Below are 20,953 nucleotides of genomic sequence, written 5' to 3'. Positions count from 1 at the left end.
CACAGGGAGGCTGGAGCCTATCCCAGCTGACATTTGGCGAGAGGCAGGGTACACCCTGGACAGGTCGCCAGACTATCACAGGGCTGACACATAGAAACAGACAACCATTCACACTCACATTCACACCTACGGGCAATTTAGAGTCTCCAGTTAACCCGCATGTCTTTGGACTGTGGGAGGAAGCCGGAGTACCTGGAGAAAACCCACACTGACACCAGGAGAACATGCAAACTCCACCAAGAGGGGCTTCCCCACCAGCAGCAGGAGTAGCTGACTGGTCTCTAAGCACAATAATGAAGCTATTTTACAGTCTGCTGTGTCTGTATTTGATGGAAAGGTGAAAGTGACAGGTTATACTTAATGTGTGGGCTGTGTAGGGGCTTGTTAATGGAGGCCCAACTGCAAATTCTTGCTACGAGGCCCCCTAACATCCAGTGGTGGAAGACGTACTGAGATCTTTTGTTTAAGTAAAAGTAGCTTTAGTCTACTACATTGTAAAATACTCAGATATAGGTAACAATATATAATAATTTCTATATGTTGTACTAATTATCTAAATCTGCAAAGTAACTCGTTGTAACAGCCATTTATCTACGTGTGTGTTTATTTATTTTATTTTGTTGCAAAACGTTTTGTACTGTATGGCACTGTGGAAACTTCCGGTGGAAGTGCATTTATTCAGCCAGGTTAATGAGGCCAGGTGCGCGTGAGTAGAGGCAAACAGTTTTTTGACCGTGGCTGAGGCACGGCTTTGGTGTCTGCAGATAGGAGCAGTATTAGATATAGGCTACCTAATTGCAAAGCAAGGTGCTGTACCTTCTTGTGCTTAAATTTGTGGAAAAAATAAATGGAGCAAAGCAACGGGAAACGTCTGAACATTGTTTTGTGAGTGCCAAGCCTGGCGCGCGTCAATTTATTGCACCGACACGCACCTGCAGTAAGTGACAGTGGAAAGACACTTACACTCATTCCTATAGCTCTTAAATAATAAGTGAAATAAAAAGTACAACATGTTCTCTAAGATGTAGATGAGTCCATAAATTAGACCATAAAGTTGCATTACGTGTAAATATTCACGTTAAGTACATACTTCAAAATTGTACTTATACACAGTAGTTGAGTATTTCGTTACTTTCCCCCACTGCGAACAGGTTAATGGGATCATGCATACTGTAAATGTCATAAGGTGATCCAGAGGTGGTTTACAGTTTCATGAGTTCCAAGCGCCATCTTGCGGATCTAGTGGAAATGAATCAATACCTTTCACTGTATTTCCTACCAGCTCTTCAGATGAGATGAGATAATGAGTGTTTCGCTGTTTAGTAATCAAACATAAGTTCAGAAACATGAAGACAGCTTATTTTGCATAGTCTTACAGCAGGGTGAGGCAGGGGAGTAATTCTCCCTAATGAATGTTAATAAGATGAAAAATCACATTTAATTATAGTAGTGTTGAATTTTCACATATAATAATATGGACATCTGTGCAGAGCTGCTGCGGGGCGACCAAACTTATATTGGCTTTGACGTCAGGTAGGTGAAACACACCCCACCATCCTGGTCTCCAGCAGGAGTGCGTCTGCTGAGGTGCGCACTCAGCGCGCTGCTCGGCCCGCCCGGACACTGCAGTGTAGGTTACCGTGCCATCGCTGCGGCTGCTCGCTCCCGACAACACGTCCCGCTGCAGACTTCCCGGGCTCGGGGAGAACAGGGGAGAGCAGGGAAGCGCCGAAAGCCATGGCCGAGTCCAACCCGCTGCGGGGGTTCCCCCGTCTGCGCCGGGCCGCGGTAAGCTCCGCCGGGAGGTGGGGAGTGGGAGGCTTCAAGCGGGGCGGCGAGGATACTGCAGCAGAGTGAGAGGAGCAGAGAGCTAGAGGAGCCTCTCTTAAAGACAGTTCAGTACTGCGACACAGAGGTTGGGATATGCTCTTAGCACCGTGCAAACTGCATCACATATTTTAACATGCCTCTCGGTGCAGAGACTCGAAAGATTCAGTCGGCTGTTCAATGTTAAGAGTGTGTAGAGAACCAGGACAGGCCAATGACAAACGGGTTTTGTTTGGTGTGTGTGTGTGTGTGTATGTGTGTCTCTGTGTGTGTGTTTGGACTGCAACTGCAGGTCCAGAACAGATACCAGCTTCGGCTCTGCAGACTGGAGCTGTGGAGTGTGTTCAAGTTATGCAGCTTTTATGTAACAGATTTGGGAATATGTGTGAAATACTTGATGCCCACAGACCCTAAATGCAGCTGTGGAATGCAGATGTTCTGACAATTCTGCAATCATACAATAACATCCATCATGGCTGCTGTATGAGTACATATCCAGGATTGTACTGACACTTGGATGACTATTTACTTGGGTGTTAAGGCTGTAGGAAGGTAGGTGCATGGGAAAGAAGGCTGTGTTTATTTGCACTCAGGTCAGCAGCTTGTGGTTCAAATCACTAGTTGTGATGATTACAGCACACCTTAAGACAGAGAGCTGTTTGTCACTGCCAGAGAACAAGCCCATCTGTGCTAAAATACCTGTCGCCTGGTGGTGTGTTTGGATAATAAAGTCACCAGCCTTAGAAGACAGTGGAAAAGATCTCTGTTCTGAGCCTTTTGTTTGTGTGGTGAGAACACACTGTGTGCATTATAGCTGAGAGGAATGTGAAAGCAGTATATGAATAGCAACAACACATACAGAGGCTTATATGAAGTGTAAAAGTCTTCCTCATGGTTAATAATGCCTGAAGCCACTGGATATGAGCAAACACTGTAGAGAATGTATGGGTTGGACAGCAGGTGCAGCAGGTGCGGAGAGAGTGACCACCAGATCACTTGATTAGTGCTTTGCTCTTCACTGCACATAATGACGAACATAATAATGACAGCAGCTCTGTGTTTACAGAGTGAAGGTAAAGTGAGGGCACGTTGATCTTCATGAAGAAGAGTGACGAGGCAGCAGCGTCAGGCGGAGGAGCTGACTGTCAGAGCTGCTGAAGCGCTGTAGACACAGATAGACCTCCCAGATTGACACAGAGAGGTGCTGATGCTGTGTTGAGCGTAGCTAGACTGCACGACTGACAACATTCAGCTGTCAACACTTAAGACTGATGTCCGACTCCTCTCATCCTGTGCTCCCCTGGCCTCATCTGGGGGATGCAACGGAGGATAAATTCACAATAGCCAGTTTACCACATTGCCAGGCTTACATAAATAATTCATGGTATATCACAATTAGGTCTTCAGTAAATCCTGAGCAGTCAGAGCCGTGCGGTCTAAGATTGATTTACAGTTGTGACTTTATGCATTTTTGATACCACTACTCTCCTCTCATCCTTTGTCCCCTCTTCCAGTCCACACTTTAGTTGTGTTTAATTAATAAAAATACTATGAAGCTGAGTTAATGAATAACATATTACACTCTCTCCTCTTTCAGACCTCATTTCCAGGAAATCTACATTTGGTCTTGGTGCTCCGCCCCTCTGGCTTGTTAAGCTCTGCCCCGAGTCCGTCTTCAAGCACTGACCTGGGCTTCCGCTTCAGCCAGGATGACTTCCTGTTAAAGATGCCGGTGAGAAGGGGTTAAAAACTGAGTACTGAGGAGTGGGAGACTATTAATCTGATGCAGCACAGTCCTGTATCTGCTCCGCACTACACACAATCTTCTTGTCCATCTGATAAACAGTAGATGTCCTTTTCTGCTGCTCACTAACTACACACTGCCAACAAACAAGTTGAAACATGATGTCGTTTTATTGGATGCCCTGTGGCGTTGTGTTTCTAGGTGGTGATGCTGCGTTCAGTTGGTGACCTGCTGCGCTACATCGATGAAAACCACCTGACATCAGACTTCACTGCGAAAGTGGAGTACTGCCAAAGTGACTGGATCGTCCTCCGCACGGTATGCACCTCTGATGCTATCCCCCAGAGCATGGCAAGTTACAGCTATAGAGATTAAAGCTTCGATTGCACAGGCTGCACACTTCCTAAAGGTCTTTGCAACTGAAAATAAAACCACACAAGCAGTGAACCCTTTTTACAGGCCATGTTTTTGTTCTCTTTATTTATTGTTTGGCTAAAACTACATAACTTGATAAACCATGTGAATTAAAAATGTTCAGTAACGGCTTGTGTGTCTTTTTTCTGTGTGTGAAAATGTGTGTGTGTGTGTCTTCAGGCCATTGAGACCTTTGCGGTGACAGTGAAGGAGATCGCCCAGCTGCTGCAGGGCTTCGGATCAGAGCTATCTGAAACTGAGCTTCCAGACGAAGCTAATGCCATCGAGTTCCTGCTGCACTCACACACACACCGATACCGACAGATGAAGGTTGACACCGTCTCTTCCTCTCTCACTCTCTGTCTCTGTGTCTGGGAGCTTTTGTATTTGAGTTCTCTGTTTTTATGCCTCAAGAGAATTACTTCAAATGTGGCAGAAACATTCACTTTGACTCAGTGATGCAATGATCTAATTAGATTTTGGTGGTCATAGTCAAGGTCACTGTGACCCTTGTTTGTCTTATTCTTGTGAACGCAAAATCACAAGAGCACCATGAGGAAATTTCTTCATATCTGGCACAAACGTTGGCTTGGACTTAAGGATGAACTGATTAGATTTTAGTGGTTAAAGGTCAAGGTCACTGTGACCTTGCATTGATCTCATTCTCCTGAACGTGATATGTCAAGAACGCATTGAGGGAATTTCTTCAAATCTGGCACAAAAGTCAACTTGAATTTGATGATGAACTGATTCGATTTTGGTTGTCAAAGGTCAAGGCCACTGTGACCTCAAAAACATGTTTTTGACCATAACTCAAGAATTCATATGCTGATTGTGACAAAATTTGACACAAATCTCTAATAGGATAAAATGATGACAGTTTATATTCAAAAAGTCAAAGGTCAGCTTTGCTGTGACATCATCATGTTTTGCAAAAACACTTCTCTGGCCATTATTTAACGCGCTAAGACATTTGGTCGGATACTGAGTTGGTGACACTAATCTTGGGTGTCCACCTTGAAACTGTAAATGGGCTGCTCTTGAGTGCCTTTCTAGTCTTCAGACCACTCAAAGCGCTTTTACGCTGCGTCACATTCACCCATTCACACAGACATTCACACACTGGTGGCCGAGGCTACCATACATGGTACTGCTACTCAGTAACCATTCACACGCACTCACACACCAATGGAACAGCCATTGGGAGCGATTTGGGGTTCAGTATCTTGCCCAAGGTTACTTTGACATGCAGACTGGAGGAGCTGGGGATTAAAGCACCGATCTTCTGATTGGTGGACGACCCTCTGACTCACAGCCGCCCCCAGTGTGATGATTGTATATATCTTCTTTGCTCTTGGGTTGAAGATGTGTGTGAAGCATCCACGTTTTAAAATTTGATGTGCTTCTTGCAGCAACATCCATATTTAAAGCTCTGTCTACTGTCATGGCTACATATGAGTCTGGACAGACATGGATGCAACTGTAACCACAATGTCACTGGTTCATGAAGGCATATAATCACAAGGCGGTAATTATTTTTTTTCTAGATTTCATTTGTCTTTTGTTGTCATGTCAGGATGATATACGGGGTGTCCTGAAAGAAGGACGGCTGCTGCTGTCCAACCTGGAGACTGTTAAGGCCTCTAAGAGAGACGTAGAGGAGGAGAGGGACCTAAAATCAGACATGGACACTGTTCAGAGGTACAGCACCAGTGAACGAGAGAAGCACAGCATGAGAGTTCAGTTTAATAGCAGATGTTGTTTTGTTTAGGAGGGTGGATGGACAAGAGGATTTAGTAGACATATTCTCAGTTTGGTGCTTACATGTTATTAAACCTTTATCTCAGCAGGCAGCTTGTGTGAACGTCTGTGTGTTTCAGGCTCCTGGCTCAGCTCAGAGACATGGAGGAGGCGTTTGACGGCTTCTTTGAGAAACACCACCTGAAGCTGCAGCAGTACCACCAGCTGCTGCACTATGAAATGAGTTTCCAGCAGGTGCGATGATTGGTGTCTGTTATATGAGCCCTGACTATATGTTACACCGCTGTGATGATTAACTGTCTGTGTGTGTGTGTGTGTGTGTTTGTGTAGATGGAGGAGGTGCTGAAGAGGATCACTGAGCAGGAGATGGTCATTGCGCCTGTGGGGACCACAGTGGTTCAGACAGAACAGTTATTGAAGGACCTGGAGATACTAGACGCACACGCTCAGGTCACAAAGTCAAACAACAATTACAGTTTGAGATGTGGTGTCAAGGAAGAGACCATGTCCTTCCTCTTTCTCTTTTTTTTTTTCAGTTTCTTAGAAAAGCACTTTACGGGTTTGGGATGATTTTTCACCAATGCATGCATGCTCCTTGTTCCACCTTCTGTCACTGCGAGTAACTGTGGAAGCTGTGGGTCTGTCTACAGTGCTAGAGCAGTTGTAATGTTGTGATCAGCTCGTACTTATGAAGTCCAATTGCACACAGTGTTTAAGGCTCTGCACACAGTAATTGTTTTCTTGCATCAGGAAACAACACCCTTTGGATGTGTGGGGGAAATGAAACCCAAATCAGTTTACACCTTCATGTGTGTGTTTGTGAATCAGGAGGAGATGGCTCGAGCCCAGGTGGTGATCCTGCACGGCCACCAGTTGGCTGCCAACCACCATTATGCCCTGGCGCTCATCGTCCAACGCTGCAACGAGCTGCGACATTACTGCGACGTCATCACCAATGCCACACGCGCCAAGCGGGCCTCGCTTGCCCGAGCACGAGACCTGCTGCTTCGCCTTGAAGACGTAAAAATGCTAACATGAAACATATAGTCATAGCTTATGTACAGAAAGCAGAATTATTGCACTTAAAAACAACATTGAATTAAATTGTGTGTTTGTGTTTCACTTCACCTTTTTGCCTGTGCATGCTCTGCTACTTTCTATATTTTCCATGCAGGTTTCAGTACAATGCACAAATAGTGTAAGCTGTATGTTTGTTTTGATATCAGAATATTACAAAACAAATGGGGGCATCGCCAAAAAATGTATATCCATCAGTCCTCCATCTTAGATTTATGCTACTGAAAGACAGCTATTGTTTTGTTTCACATTTGACAGAGGTGGAAAAAAAAATCTTAAAAAGTACAATTGTTAAATCTTATCACGTGAATCTTTTTTCTTTCTTTTGATCTAATTAAAATATATATAATGTGCCATAAACCTTGGGTTTCCTTGTGTATCTTTGTGTGTGTGCAAAGGCCCTAAGGTGGTGTGACGAGGGCGCCTATCTCCTGGCGAGTCAAATGGTGGACAAGTTCCAAACCAGAGAGGGAGCTCAGGAGGCGCTGCAGTACCTGAGCTGCCACCAGGAGAGGGCGCCGTCCGCACTAAAAAACAGCCAGGACATTGTGAGCCTGGAGTTTGAAGCCATACTCACCCCACAGCTGCAGGTAACGCACCACTACTGAACACAAACTCAAAGAGATGATCAGCAGTTCACCACAGCTTTTACTTTCTTTCCTTCTAGTCCCAAATATCCATGGTAACAGAGAAGCTGAACTCGGTGCAGTCTATGATCAAGAACAGAGAGCAGTGTCTGAGGAAGCTGGCCGATGTACAGGTCAGACCGATTCAGCTGGTGGCCCCCAGGCCTGAACCTGACCAGACCGCACAGCGCTGCAAGTCACCTCTCTTCTCTCCCAAACATGGTACGACCCCTCCGACTGCCCCATATCTCAGCCCATATTTTCTGACACATATTTCTGTGCACTATCTGGATATTTTTATGATACATTCATCTGAACTCCACTCCTCACAAGCACAACTCTGACTTATCCTTTCACTAGTACTCCCTTCTCACGACATTGGACATTTAATACCATTTTTCTTTCCTCTTGTATATCTCATGTGGCTGCCTAGGGCACCGTCATCAGCAGTCATATTTGTGTGATTCTCTCCACAGGTGTAGACTTTAACGTTCTGAACTCCAAGTTCTCCTTCGACCTGCTTCCTGGCAAGAGAGCGGCGAGGAGGAACAACAGCCAGCGCAAGGTGTGTGTGTATGCATGTAGTGTTAATGAACAAATGTTGGCAACATAATGTCGCTGATTTAAAATATGCCAGAACTTGTCTTACAAAGCTGTCCAAGGCCCCAAGCTGAGATACTTGTTTCATGTGTGTTTTGTCAGATCGAGGTAATGCATGATTTCCAGGGCAACCGTAGCTGTCTGTACGGCTCCACCACAGAAACAGACTCAGAGGCAGAAGACAATCCAGAGCAGGTCACACGGTACGCAATGTTTCACCTCTCACACATGATCCTTCTGCTTGAGCTTGACCTGGGACTCTAACCTTGCACTGTTTGTGTATTAAGCTGTGTGTGCATGTGTGTTTGTTACAAAAACATTGACATCTCCAGGTTGTCAAATATAGACGCTTGGTTACGCCCCTCAGCGTCTCATAGCGACGCACAGGGCATCCTGTAGCGTATGTGACACACAGCTGAAACACAGCGTAACATGTGGTTGATGTTGTGAAATGCTCAAAGTTAGGTTTTAGGCAACCAAACTATTCTGTTAGGTTTAGAAAAAAGATCATTTTTGGTATAAAGTAAGAACATTTGTAACAATAACATACCGTAATGTAAATAGCCTACGTCGCGTGAATGTCAGTGTGCTACAACTGTGTGTCAATTATGTAGCACTACGATAAAACAATATGGACTTTTGGTTTCACACGGGACACAAACTGTGATCTCCTGGGTGAAAGTCATACTTTTGTTTGACCCCGCCTTCCTGCCCTACGCAGACTTTATTGCTCCTTATACTGCGTCAGTGGTTTCCAACTGGTGGGTTGTGGTCCAAAAGTGGGTCATTGGTCCATTCTGAATGGACTGCAAGTGACTTGCAGATGTGTAGTTTGTAGAAAACACACTTTATTTTAAAGTACAGTGAATTTCTGGCACAGAGCTGTTATTCTGAAGTGCCGTTTCCTGCCGTACAGTGAGACTACCACACTACCAGACAGCTACTTGACAGAGACAGCAAACTACTTTGATGACATGGCCAAACACAAGTGTGACGCTGAATGTATTTAACTGTGTGGACATTGAACTAATGACTGAGGAGGAATCTGGACCCCGTGGCTGAACCAGTTGGAAACCACAGTACTACGTCACAGTGTCAAGTATTGCTGCTATGGGTTACCATGGGAGTTTGCTGAAAAGCCTGGTGCATAAAGACATTAAAGGGTGCCTTCGGGGTTGATATCACAATCTGAGGGCGTTAGTAAGTGTGGGTATTTGACGACCTGGAGATGAGAACAGGCTGGTGTGACCCATACATGAGCCTCTCTTAACTTTTTGTGCCAAGGTCAGAGTTTGCACAGCAGCATTAAGACTTTTGTTTTGATTTGCATTGAGTTTTTCTCTATTTTTCTCTCATTCTTACACCTTCTAGTCATATAATGAAGGAACTCATAGCTACAGAGAGGATCTATGTGGACGAGCTGCTCTCTGTCCTTCTGGTAAGTTGCTTTTAGATTTTCTTTCCTTTCCTTTTAATGGATAATTTAAAGTGCAGAGCAATGGAGGGTATGAAGAAGAATATATACATGTATGGGCTACTTGGCTGAATTTGAATCCGCATTGTTGTATAAACACTTTTTGTTATTTTGTACTTCCTGTTTCCTATCAAGTCCTCCTGTCCTTTTTTTTTTATTATTACTACTGTTGTCATCTCCTTTGTCCTCTCCTCTCCTCTTATCAGGGCTACAGGGCAGAAATGGAGGACCCATCCATGTCTAATCTTCTTCCTTCAGCTCTACGTAGCCAGAAGGACGTTCTGTTTGGCAACATGCCAGAGATTTACCAGTTTCACAGCAGGCAAGACACACACACACACACACACACACACACACACACACACACACACACACACACAAGCTGTCACTGAGTTGTCCCCTCCTTTCTTTTCAATCCAATTTCCGTTCATTTTCCTCTTGGATTCTACACTCAGGATCTTTCTCCAGGATCTGCAGGGTTGCCTGGAGACGCCAGAGCGGGTGGGGGCTTGCTTCCTGAAGCGGGTGAGGGAACATGAGGAGAAACACTGGAACTTCATGTGAAGTGATACAGCATAATGTATCTAATTGTACATTTGTGTGTGTGTATGTGTGTGTGAGCAGAAAGAGAAGTTCCAGGTGTACGAGCGTTACTGCCAAAACAAGCCTCGATCTGAGTTGCTATGGAGACAGTGCTCTGATTCGCCCTTTTTTCAGGTAGTTACATACTGGATATTTAACTTGATCCACTCATTGTCTCATATTGATGGTCATTTGAATGAGTGTTGATAGAAAGCATGATCTTGAGATGTTTGCATGTAAAGTTGTTGTGTTTCCTATATTTTGAACACATTCATGTTTTCCAATCATGCTCTGTGTATTACAGCAAAATCTCTCTCACTCTCTCCGCAGGAGTGCCAGAAGAAGCTGGACCACAAGCTGGGTCTGGACTCTTACCTCCTGAAACCAGTCCAGCGCCTCACCAAGTACCAGCTGCTACTCAAGGTTCTGTACATCTGAGTATCTGAATCAGTTAGTGATAGAGTCCTGCAGAAATGCACGTTTAAAAGGTTTTGTTATTAGGTGTTATCATAAAGGCCAATTGTTTTGAGATGTGCATCATTTCAGTCTTTTTTTGCAGAATGATAAGATTTTGCTGTGTGAAAGCAAAATTGTGTCAAGCAGAGTGACTCAGTGACTCTTGAAAAGTAGTATTAGTCATGTTGAGAGTAAGCAGAGATGTGGCACGCTTAAGACAGAGATGTACTTGGTTTTAGTTACCCAGTCATGTGTGCATGATGGCTGCCTTGCGTATTCTGCGTCCATTTGGAGCCATAGTTGTGCGCTTTCTCAGAAATTACTGCTACATGTACGCAAAGTGCAATATGCACATGACTGGTGGGGGCAGTGTGAGAAACATACTCGAGGGGGCCTGACATGTACATAAATTTACGTCGCTGTTGCTTTTCTGCCGTGATCTCAGATTTACCAATATAACCTCCTCGAGTGTTGCCATCTTTGTTGCTTGCATTGTGTACATCTGGAAGTTCTGTATGGTCTGACTTCTCTGGTGTGCCCTCAAGTAGTACATTAGCAAGTTTAGGAACAATTCTGGTCACGATGCAGCCGGTTGTCTGCGCATCCGTGTGGATAAAAAAGCAAGTATGTCTCCAGTCAAACTCTGCATCTTTGCTGCAAAGTTCATTTGCATGTCAAAGGTCTGGGGCACGTTAAGTGTCAAAACGGTGTGCACTGTTTTGCTACAGTTTCTAGGCTGAGCGACACGTTTCCTTGAAATGTTGTGAAACAGGCTTTGAGGTATGTTTTCTCTTGTATGGTGGGTGTATCTGAGGTGTACCCGTCAGGAGTGACATTTATATAAACCAGATTCTAGTAGATCTTTACCCACTGTGCATACAGTTTTTGTTTTTATTTCACACTTGCTTTGGCGATGTAAACACGTTTCCCATGTCAGTAAAGCCCCTATAAATTGAACCAAATAAAACCCCGCCATATGAAAATATTAATTTGGCAGTTTTTACCTTTTTGACCTTAGTTTGACCCGATGGTGGCACTAGAGGAAACCAAAATTAGGGGGACATGAATGTCTGAAGCAAATGTCGTGGCAATCCATCTAATTCACTCTGGATCTAATCAGTGGACTGACTACTAGCTGACCTCGCCTTCCACAGATTCACGTGATCATGGTCAGGTCAGTCTGCACTGTAATAGGTTTTGTTCAGAAAAAAACATTCAGACTGATGAATGGACAAAGAGATGATGGTTAAAAGAGCCAAGCAATCAAGACAGTTATACTACCAGCAAAGTGCCCACACTTATGAGGACACAGGTAGACATCTTAAACAGGCACGGAGACAAATTGACAACATGAAGGCCAATCCCCCAGACAAAACTAATTTGTGTAAGCAGACGTTCATGGAGACTGACTAGATTAGATAAACTGAAAAACACTGACCTGTCTGCCTGTGTCTCTGTCTCTGTTCAGGAGCTACTGAAACACTGTACGGAGGAACATTACCGCTGTGAACTCCAGGAGGCTCTGCACTCCATGCTGGAGCTGCTCAAGTCTGTCAATGACTCCATGCATCAGATAGCCATCACTGGATATCAGGTACCAACCAGTCAAACCAATAGATACAACAGAGTGGACAGTGGATGCCAGATATATGACACATAATTATGTCTTAATATAAAATGGTCCAATACTTGCATACTATGCATCATCATATTTCCCATTGACTCCCACTCTCTATTACCTCAGGCATTAATTAAATGAACCATTAAATTAGACTAAAAAGTTTGATGTTTGTGGAAAAATTCCAATTATCTGGTTGTGTTTAGTATTCATTGTGCTGACATTGATTCATTAAAACATCATTCAGTTAGGAATTTTATGGTTTACTCTGATCAGAAAATAGAAAATTATAAGACAATAATATTTCTACTATTTACCATGATGAATTTATCAGCAGCAAAAGTTAAAATATTACTGTGTCACTCCTTTCAATTCTTCTTCTGAGCCAGTATGACCTCTGTTTTTTCTGTCTTTTAAAAAAATAATAATAATAAAATTGTATATAAAGTGTTTGTACAACTCCTGTACATAAACATATCCAAATTCACAAGGTGTATCACAAAATAAAAAAGAAAAAACAAAAAAGCTGATTTTGTTGCAAATCTGTATAATTGCTCGTACACTTAAGTATCATCTTGAATCAGATTGCTAGATTTTATTGTAAATCAATTCATACTTACAAATATAGTCCATACAATTTGTGGAACTACTTTGTGTATCTCAAACGTTACTATAAAGCAGTGAATCTCTCACTTGTTGGTGCAGTTCATCTCTGTTCCTTTCTTCTCTGTCCACCTGTCGGTCCATCTGTCCGTCTGTCCATATGTCCATCTCAGGGCGACCTCAGCCAGCTGGGCCGAGTGGTGTTGCAGGGCAGCTTCAGCGTGTGGATCAGCCATAAGAGGGCAGCGGTGCGCATGAAGGAGCTGGCCAGGTTCAAACCCATGCAGAGACACCTCTTCCTCTATGACCTCGCCCTGCTCTTCTGCAAGCGCAGGGACGACGACGCTCACGACAGGACGCCCTTCTACAGCTTCAAATCCTGCCTCAGAGTAACAATTCAATATAATGCACTCATTTTATTAGCTCCACCTAATGCAGTCCAACTCAGCAGCCTTACAATGAATCCTTCCTTTATGTTTTTATTGCATATTATTGGTTCTAATAAAAATACTGTAACAGTGTCGAGGTAATAGGGAAATGTAATGTCTTCTCTCTTCCTGTAGATGAGTGCAGTGGGAATCACAGAAAATGTGAAAGGAGATGTGAAGAAATTTGAAATCTGGTACAGTGGCAGAGAAGTGGTGTACATAGTTCAGGTATTTTCTATCTCTTCTTTTAGTATTTTATGTGTCATGTACCTTTAGGTCATTGAATCAAACCTTTTTGTGTTATGGTCTGTGTGTGTGTGTGTGTGTGTGTGTGTGTGTGTGTGTCTAGGCTCCCACTCTTGAGATCAAAGTTGCCTGGCTGACAGAGCTTCGAAAAATTCTCACCAACCAGCAGAAGATGCGTCAAGGTTTCTATTACTGCTATAATTCATTTGCTGCCTCTACATTAGTGCTGCACGATATGAGGGAAATATATAGTGTGCACTAGCACTGTTAAGTATCGTAATAACAATAATACTTGCCATAAGCAGATATTGAAGAGTACTCAATTCTGCCTTTCTGCTGCTTTCAGTATACTGCTAAAGTAAAACAATTTACTTACATTCTTCTATTGGACAAATTGAACTTGAACTAAACACAAAAGGCACCTAAAAAGAGTAACAGTTACATTTTAAAGTGCAGTTTAGTCTATTTCAACTATGCAGCCCTGCTGTATATGTACACTACTTTCTTTGAAGAGCCTGATTTTATTTTGTTTAACTTGAGTTTACCTCTGATATGTCTATGAGAAGAGGCGATATAGAACTGCAGCTATATCATGTAACTTCTGTCATTGTCAGCTCTTTACTGTTCTGCTAAGTTTAAAGGTAATTTCCGTAGGAATATCAGATGTTTGAGTTCTCGTGAAGGTCTTGGGGTGGAATCCAAACTGATGTTGGGATGATTCAACTACCCCATATGTAATATGTCTTTGTCCTTCGTCCCTTCTTGTTTTCTCAGATGAGGTGCCTTATCTTACACTTTCAGACAACCCCCTCTCTGACAGGTAATTTCTGTCTGCATGACCTCCCTGTCATCCTCTGTGTCTGTTCATGACCTCCTGATCACTTTTAATCAGAAACTGATTAAAACTTGATACTTGAAGGAAAAGGGTCTTTCACTTATAGTGGTAATAATAGCAATCAAAATTCTGAAAGACCCACTCAGTTTCACCCACATGCCACCATCTCGTTTTTATCAACAGCAGTTGCTGAATGAGTATGTTCGTGTGCAGTGTGTGTGTACGTGGTGTATCCACGTCTTTGTCATTACCCTTGAGAACCCAGTTTTCGTGACTTCACTGCCAAGTCCTACAGATGGCTTTAACACTGTCCATGGTGCTGAAATGCCACGCTGCACAATTTCAGCACCATGGAGAGCCGTATACACTGAAAATACTGCAAATGTGTACATGATAGATGTTTCTGAAAGATATACTGTGCAGGATTTTTCTACTCATACTACAGCAATCCCTCTCAACCATCACTCATGACCCACTAGAAGTGTGTGTATTTTTCGACAGAGACTCTGCCCTCTCTCTGTTTTTTCTTATTTTCTTATGATTTTCTGTGCTGGGGATGTTTATAGGCACTCAGGTGGAGTCAAGGCTTTACAAAAAGTCAGGTACCAGACTGTAAGCAGCAGGAATCCAGGTGACACAGTGCCAAAAAAAACCCACAAATGTAGTGAGGCAAAATGCCAGATGAGAGTGAATCTGGGGTTGGCTTTTACTTTCAGTTTTGCTGGAGAGCGTGCTCACAAACAGTAACAGGCATCCTTGCACAGTATGCCTTTAAAGAAACAGCTGCCAAATTGTAGGTCAGAGAAAATTGTTAGAGGTTTTCCAAGAGCTTACAGTTGTTACTCAGGTGTTTGTCAATCGTTGGTTCTCTAGGATAGTGTCAAACATGAAACTTTAAAGAGTGTTGCTGGAGATGAATGTGTCTGTGGAGTTTTTGTGGGAGATACCAGTGTTTTGTCTTCTGATAGCATGCTAGCATGTTGTAAATGTGATGAATGGTTGGGTCTTCGAAACCTCAACAACACAACTTGCTAATGACTCATTTGCAGGAAAATGATTAACATTGGCACAAAGTTTTTTGGGGGGTCAAATATTTTAAGACCATGGTGTTTTTTTTCTTTTTCAACAAATTCCATGAAAAGATCAAAACCAACAATCAGCTGGTGCCCCTAACAAGTATTGTTTGTGTGTCCAAAGTCTGACCAAGCTTATTGGTCTGGCTCACTGGATGTAGACTGTGGATATTAGCCTGTCATCGGCCGCCATAGCGCTGCCCAAGATGACTGTGATTGATTCAAAGAAATACAAACAGCCCAAAGTGTTTTTTTCTTTGAGTGCAGAATCCCAGCTGAAATTACTGAGCCGTTTTTAAAAAAGATGAATGTATATTTGTGACCCATTTTAAAGATTTATATTACAGTAGGGATAAATGTAGTCTGGCGATGCAAATGTGAGTTCGTCTGGAAACTCTCATTTCCCTTTTCAATTTCCAAAGGGGCGTTATAAACGGCTGTAAATCACAGTGCCTCTGGATGCAATTGGAGAGCCCTACAACCAATCATGTGATGTATAGCACTAACGGTGACAGACAAATGTAAATAGACAACAGTGTGCAGAGATGAACTGTGGTGGGTGTAGCATCAATGTATCTGTGCACCAGTGTTGCCATTTTTTTCATCACAATGCCTGATAGGTGCTCCTCTTTACTAAGCTATGTATGTGCTCACTGTCATGTCCCTGTTGTGGGGGTGCATGAGCCAAAAATGACATCATCACATATTTTGTGTAAAGCGTAAGGCTCTGCAAGTCATCAGTAATCACATCAAACATGCCTCATATTAGATAAGCAAATGTGTTTGACTCGACCAGGACCTGGTTTGCTGAAATCTGAATGGGACGGGGGCTAGAAAAATAAAACTATTGCTCAGAGATTCGTCTGGTTCCCGGGCTAGGCCCAATGGGCTTGGGGCTAGGGAAGTCATAAAGCACGGGGAGAAGGACCAACACATTTTTGGTTTTGGTCTTTTCGTTGACGAGTTTGTTGACAGTAGAAAGTAATGCCACAATTATCCTTAAAGTAAATACGGTAACACTTTACTCAAAGGTATCTACATAAGGGTGACATGACACTGTCATAACTATGACATGACACTGTCATGAACTTGTCATAAGCATTATGTACATGCCATAAACATTTATGACTGCTGTCATTAAGTGTCATTCAATTTTTGTAATGACAAATTGACATTGTTTGGGTTGTCTTCATTATGACAACTTGACATTAATCAAAGTGACATTACCATTTCTTGTTAATGTCAAGTTGTTATGACAAAGACATCTTCTGGTAATGTCATCCTGGTTAATGTCAACTTGTCATAATAAGGACATCCTAAACAAATTTAATGTCAACTTGTCATGACAAAGACAACTTCTGGTAATGTCACTTTAATTAATGTCAAGTTGTCATAATCAAGACAACCCAAACAATGTCAAGTTGTCATTACAAAAACCGAATGACACTTAATGACAGTAGTCATAAACGTTTATGACATGTACATAATGTTTATGACCGTGTCATGTCATAGTTATGACAGTGTCATGTCACCCTTATGTAGATACCTTCAAGTAAAGTGTTACTGTAAATACACTCACAAAGACTTAGAGTGCAGTTGTCAAAGAATGGGAAATAGCATGGGAAAATCCTATTCAGAGACTGTCTCGTGGGGTTTTTTAATCACTCCAACATATGGATGATGAGATACTGTGGGTGTTTGTCACTTTTTGAATGGTTTGTGTACATGATTTTGGTGTGGTCACATTGCATTTGTAAGTAATTTAAGTGTTTTTACTTTATCCAGCAGATGGGTAGGCTTTAATGTGTTAAGACAAAGTGACTCCCAAATAAATTCCTATGACTATCTTAATTTTCTTTTCTCCACCCATCTACTACTTAAAGCCACACTGTGGATTATTTGCAAATGCTATTTAATCAAGGCCTGGTATGTGTGCAGAATACTGTGTACTACAAATAATATTTCCATATATTTCAGCGATCTCTGATATAATTGATATTTGTGTTCCAAACTCAAACATCCTTTGAAATCAGACGCTGAAATACATGTGGTTGTGAACTTGACGGAATGCTGTATTGATTAATAGAATGTGGATGAGCTCGTTTTGTGACACCGTGGATGTTGTTGTTGTTGTTTTTGTTTTTGTTCGTTGTGGTCGTGTCTTGTTCCCATGGCGATGTGGTTTTAGTGCATCAGAGATGTGTGTGTCGTGGGGCGGAGCGTCGGTGGGAGGCTGCTCAGCGTGTCTCCCTGTTCCTCACAGTTCCTCGGCAACAAGCCACTCCAACAGGTACCGGGGGGAGGAGTCCACACACACCAGCCCCGCCCACTCAGATCCCGTGGTTCACTCACCTCGACGCAGTGAGTCGCTGAGACTGACTACACACAAAGTAGAACACACAGTACTCATGTCTTGAAAGAAATTGTTTTTTCTTGTGACTTAATGTTTGAGAAATTAATGAAAACCTCTTGGTTTTGTATGGGTCTTTCTTTGGCCAGATATTGAAGGGAAAATTTGCCACCGTTTATGTGGATGTCCAATCAGCATTGATCATAAATGTAGCCAACTGAAGCAATAAATTCCTCACTGTGTGCTGTACTGACAGAGAAAGCTGAGTTCTCATCAAAGAAAACATTACTTCCATTTGCAGTATTATATTTGGCGTATGGTTCTGTTCTGGGGCCTCTCTGCCTTTCCATGTGCTTACGCAGAAAACCTCTTTCACACGCCTACATGGAAAGCCTAAGGCAGAGAGAGCACACCTCTCTGCCCTTCCATGTGCAAACGAGGAAAGCCTGAGGCAGAGAGAGCAGCAGCAAATGTCATTGATAAGTCAGACACTACATAAAAAGGAGGAGCTGGGGTGGAGACAGGTTGCAAAGCGGCTTGCAGAGGAAGCAGCAACAGTAGGCAGGCCAGAGCAGTTTAAATAGGGCGCCCTGAATAGAAAGGAATCATGTGATCTATCAGCTGACTCCCTTCCATCAATCAGCTGCTGTTGAGTGGCTGTTTGAGATTAGCTGATGTAGCTGGGATGTGAGCTGAGCTTGACATGGTGTCCTGCCTGAACTAATGCTATACTCAATTTTTTACATTGCCCATTTCAGCCCATTACGAATTCACTCCTTCTGTTTTTCTTTTCACAATAAAAGCTCAACTTAAATTACTAAGAACATTTTTTCTAAGAAGCAACTCAACAAAACAGCTTATAATAGTGTTAGGTGATGAAAATACTCAGTAGTCGTCTGCTCTCTTGGCCCTGCTGGTCTTTTCCAGTTTATCCTCAGGATCCTGAAGAAGGTCTCCAGCACACCTCTGTCAAATTGAGGAGTAAAACTTTCATGCAAAGTAATATAGAGCACAGGCTTTGTCAGGGTTGGCATTGGCAACAGCATCAAACAAAAACTGCTCACAGTGAGATTCATTGCAGCAGAATGATTCAGTTTCTGTCGGCATCAGAGGGCAATTTGAGCAAAGGGACTGTCAGTCTGTGTTTGCTCTCTGCAGCTCAAATTCTGGAGGATCCCCACCGGCCTTCAGCCATATACTGTGGCTCAAATAAATACAGTTGAATATCTGAGCCAGCTAAGACATTGTATAATATATCCTCATCCATAAAATCCACTGCAGTCATATTACTGAATGCCATTTTTGCCTTTGGAAACAAGCAAAGAGAGCAAGGAAATTCTGTTTTTGAGCGGAGTCTAGGGAATGCCTAGTCCAAGCTGAAACAGCCTGTAGTTCTTCCTGCCTCTAACTACGTCACTGTCACGTCAAAAGACAGATTTTTCAGCTGTGAACTTAGCTTTCTCAGTCACCGTAGCATGCACGTAATGCTTCAGTTGATTAAATTTACCATCAGTCAGCCATTCTGCATGAACTAAAAAGCATCTTTGTCATGACAGCCAGTGCATACACATACTGTAGATCTTGGAATATTAATGATTAAAAACTGTAGTGCTTCCCTTTATAGTTGTCTCAGCTGTCGTGTCGCCCACAGCTTGGCCTGTCCCTGCCCACTCAGTGGCAATCTGTGAGGGCCTGGAGGACTGGGGTGCAGCTACAGACCTCTCCAACTTATCCGATTCAGATGAGGAGGATCAGCCCGCCCCCCTGGTGAGATTCTATTAGGGTCATGGCATATGTAGTAATGGAGAAATTATTTGTTACGCCAAGCGGAGTATATGAACACTGAGCCTTGGAGCTACTGACAGCCCACAACAAATGCTATTGGTTGCTGAAACCGAGGATACAGCATGAGCTTGACTTGTCTCCCGACGTGTGGTCCTCTTGCATTGGCAACCATACACCGATGATTTACAGCTTGGTGGGCAAACGCAGACAGAGACTAAACCAAAATACTTCTTGGATGAGGGCTATGAGTCATGATCCTGAAATGGCCAAAAATTTTGATGGAAATAGAACCTGCACTCTGTTTGTGAATCTGTCTATCTACATTTAAGACTGCATGTGGAAAAGTACCAGAATGCACTTTTCTCCTGCGTTTCACTTGTCTTTCTTCTGCTCCAGGTGGCGGGCAGGTACAGGGTCATGGTAGAGAGCAGCATGGCCAGCGCCGATGACATCATCTTTAACTGTGGTGATGTCATCCAACTGCTGCATGAGGAAATGTCTGGAATGTGGTAAAATAATATGCTTGTTTCAGAAATGTTGATCACAGACAATTTTAAATACAGACTAGAGATGAAAATACTGAGCTGTCACTTTTTTATGTGTCTGTGTTTCCGTGTGTGTAATCATAGGATGGTGAGGAATATAAGCCGTGGGGAAGAGGGGCGTGTCCTACCTGAGGACCTGCACAGGATTCTGGGAGAGACCTACTAAGAGCCAACCAGAACAGAGGATAGAGGACACAAAGGTATTCCATCAACTTCCTGACTAAAACGGGGAATCTGACTCTGCTGAGACGTTCAGCAGATCATCAGATTGAAGCACATCAACTGCGTATTTTACTCTTCAAACTACTGTGACACTCTCACCTCAGAAGGCTGTAAACTACAGGATGAACCTCAGAAGACTGTAACAATGCAAAGCACATATGTGGAACCTCTTTTTTTCCCAGCAGTAACGCAGTTGATTATTTGGACTTTGAAACGTCAAACTTTTATTCATACGTACAGGACTTTTGTTGGACTTCAAGTTTTATCATTTCTATTTTCTTATGAAATATGACAGAAATCATGCATATGCCTACTAACATATCATAACTGTTCATGTGCCAAACAGCTCAGCTAATTATTGTGGCTTCTTTTTGTACAACAGTCAGTTCTGGAGTATAGCTTTACCTTGGTGTCATCATTTTTAAGGAATTTCAGCCCTCTTTCTTTACTACAGCAGCCAGCTACATCACCAGATGGTATGCATGTGATGTTATTGAATGTCAAAATGGCCATGGTTACTCCACCTCTTAGTGGTAAAAGCAAAGTATCTGCAGACACATGACAGAAAAAAAGGCAAGAAAAGAAGTGTGGCAATATTCAGTCAAGGTCATAACAGACATTGTGGTGGTTTTTTTTTGAAAATGTTATTGCATACCCTCTATCGACATTTAGAGTGTTTTCATACTT

General features: G+C 42.8%; 1 protein-coding gene across 1 annotated transcript; it reads left to right on the top strand.

Moving 5' to 3' along the window:
- The first annotated feature begins 1,707 nt into the window (after positions 1–1,707).
- LOC126386765 (proto-oncogene DBL) lies at positions 1,708–20,778 on the top strand. The gene is made up of 26 exons (XM_050039341.1): positions 1,708–1,788; positions 3,425–3,559; positions 3,773–3,889; positions 4,166–4,315; positions 5,562–5,686; positions 5,866–5,980; positions 6,077–6,196; positions 6,575–6,766; positions 7,222–7,413; positions 7,491–7,671; positions 7,926–8,014; positions 8,152–8,252; positions 9,421–9,487; positions 9,730–9,845; positions 9,979–10,048; positions 10,148–10,240; positions 10,436–10,528; positions 12,030–12,155; positions 12,956–13,171; positions 13,346–13,438; positions 13,560–13,638; positions 14,231–14,276; positions 17,553–17,725; positions 19,366–19,481; positions 19,896–20,008; positions 20,129–20,778. Exons 1-26 carry the CDS (start codon positions 1,738–1,740, stop codon positions 20,208–20,210), a joined length of 3,051 nt encoding a protein of 1,016 aa, XP_049895298.1. The 5' UTR covers positions 1,708–1,737; the 3' UTR covers positions 20,211–20,778.
- The last annotated feature ends 175 nt before the right edge of the window (positions 20,779–20,953 follow it).

This window comes from Epinephelus moara, chromosome 3 (genome assembly GCF_006386435.1).
Source record: "Epinephelus moara isolate mb chromosome 3, YSFRI_EMoa_1.0, whole genome shotgun sequence".
NCBI lineage: Eukaryota > Metazoa > Chordata > Actinopteri > Perciformes > Serranidae > Epinephelus > Epinephelus moara.
Note: the sequence above shows the minus strand (reverse complement) of the source record. Positions and strands in the feature narration are given on the sequence as shown.

Bases quoted from the DNA above. Each gene is read 5' to 3' on its own strand.
- LOC126386765 (XM_050039341.1), top strand. From the start codon at position 1,738: ATGGCCGAGTCCAACCCGCTGCGGGGGTTCCCCCGTCTGCGCCGGGCC. The intron at 10,529-12,029 runs GTTCTGTACATC...GTCTCTGTTCAG, and splicing joins AGTACCAGCTGCTACTCAAG to GAGCTACTGAAACACTGTAC. The intron at 19,482-19,895 runs GTGAGATTCTAT...CTTCTGCTCCAG, and splicing joins AGGATCAGCCCGCCCCCCTG to GTGGCGGGCAGGTACAGGGT.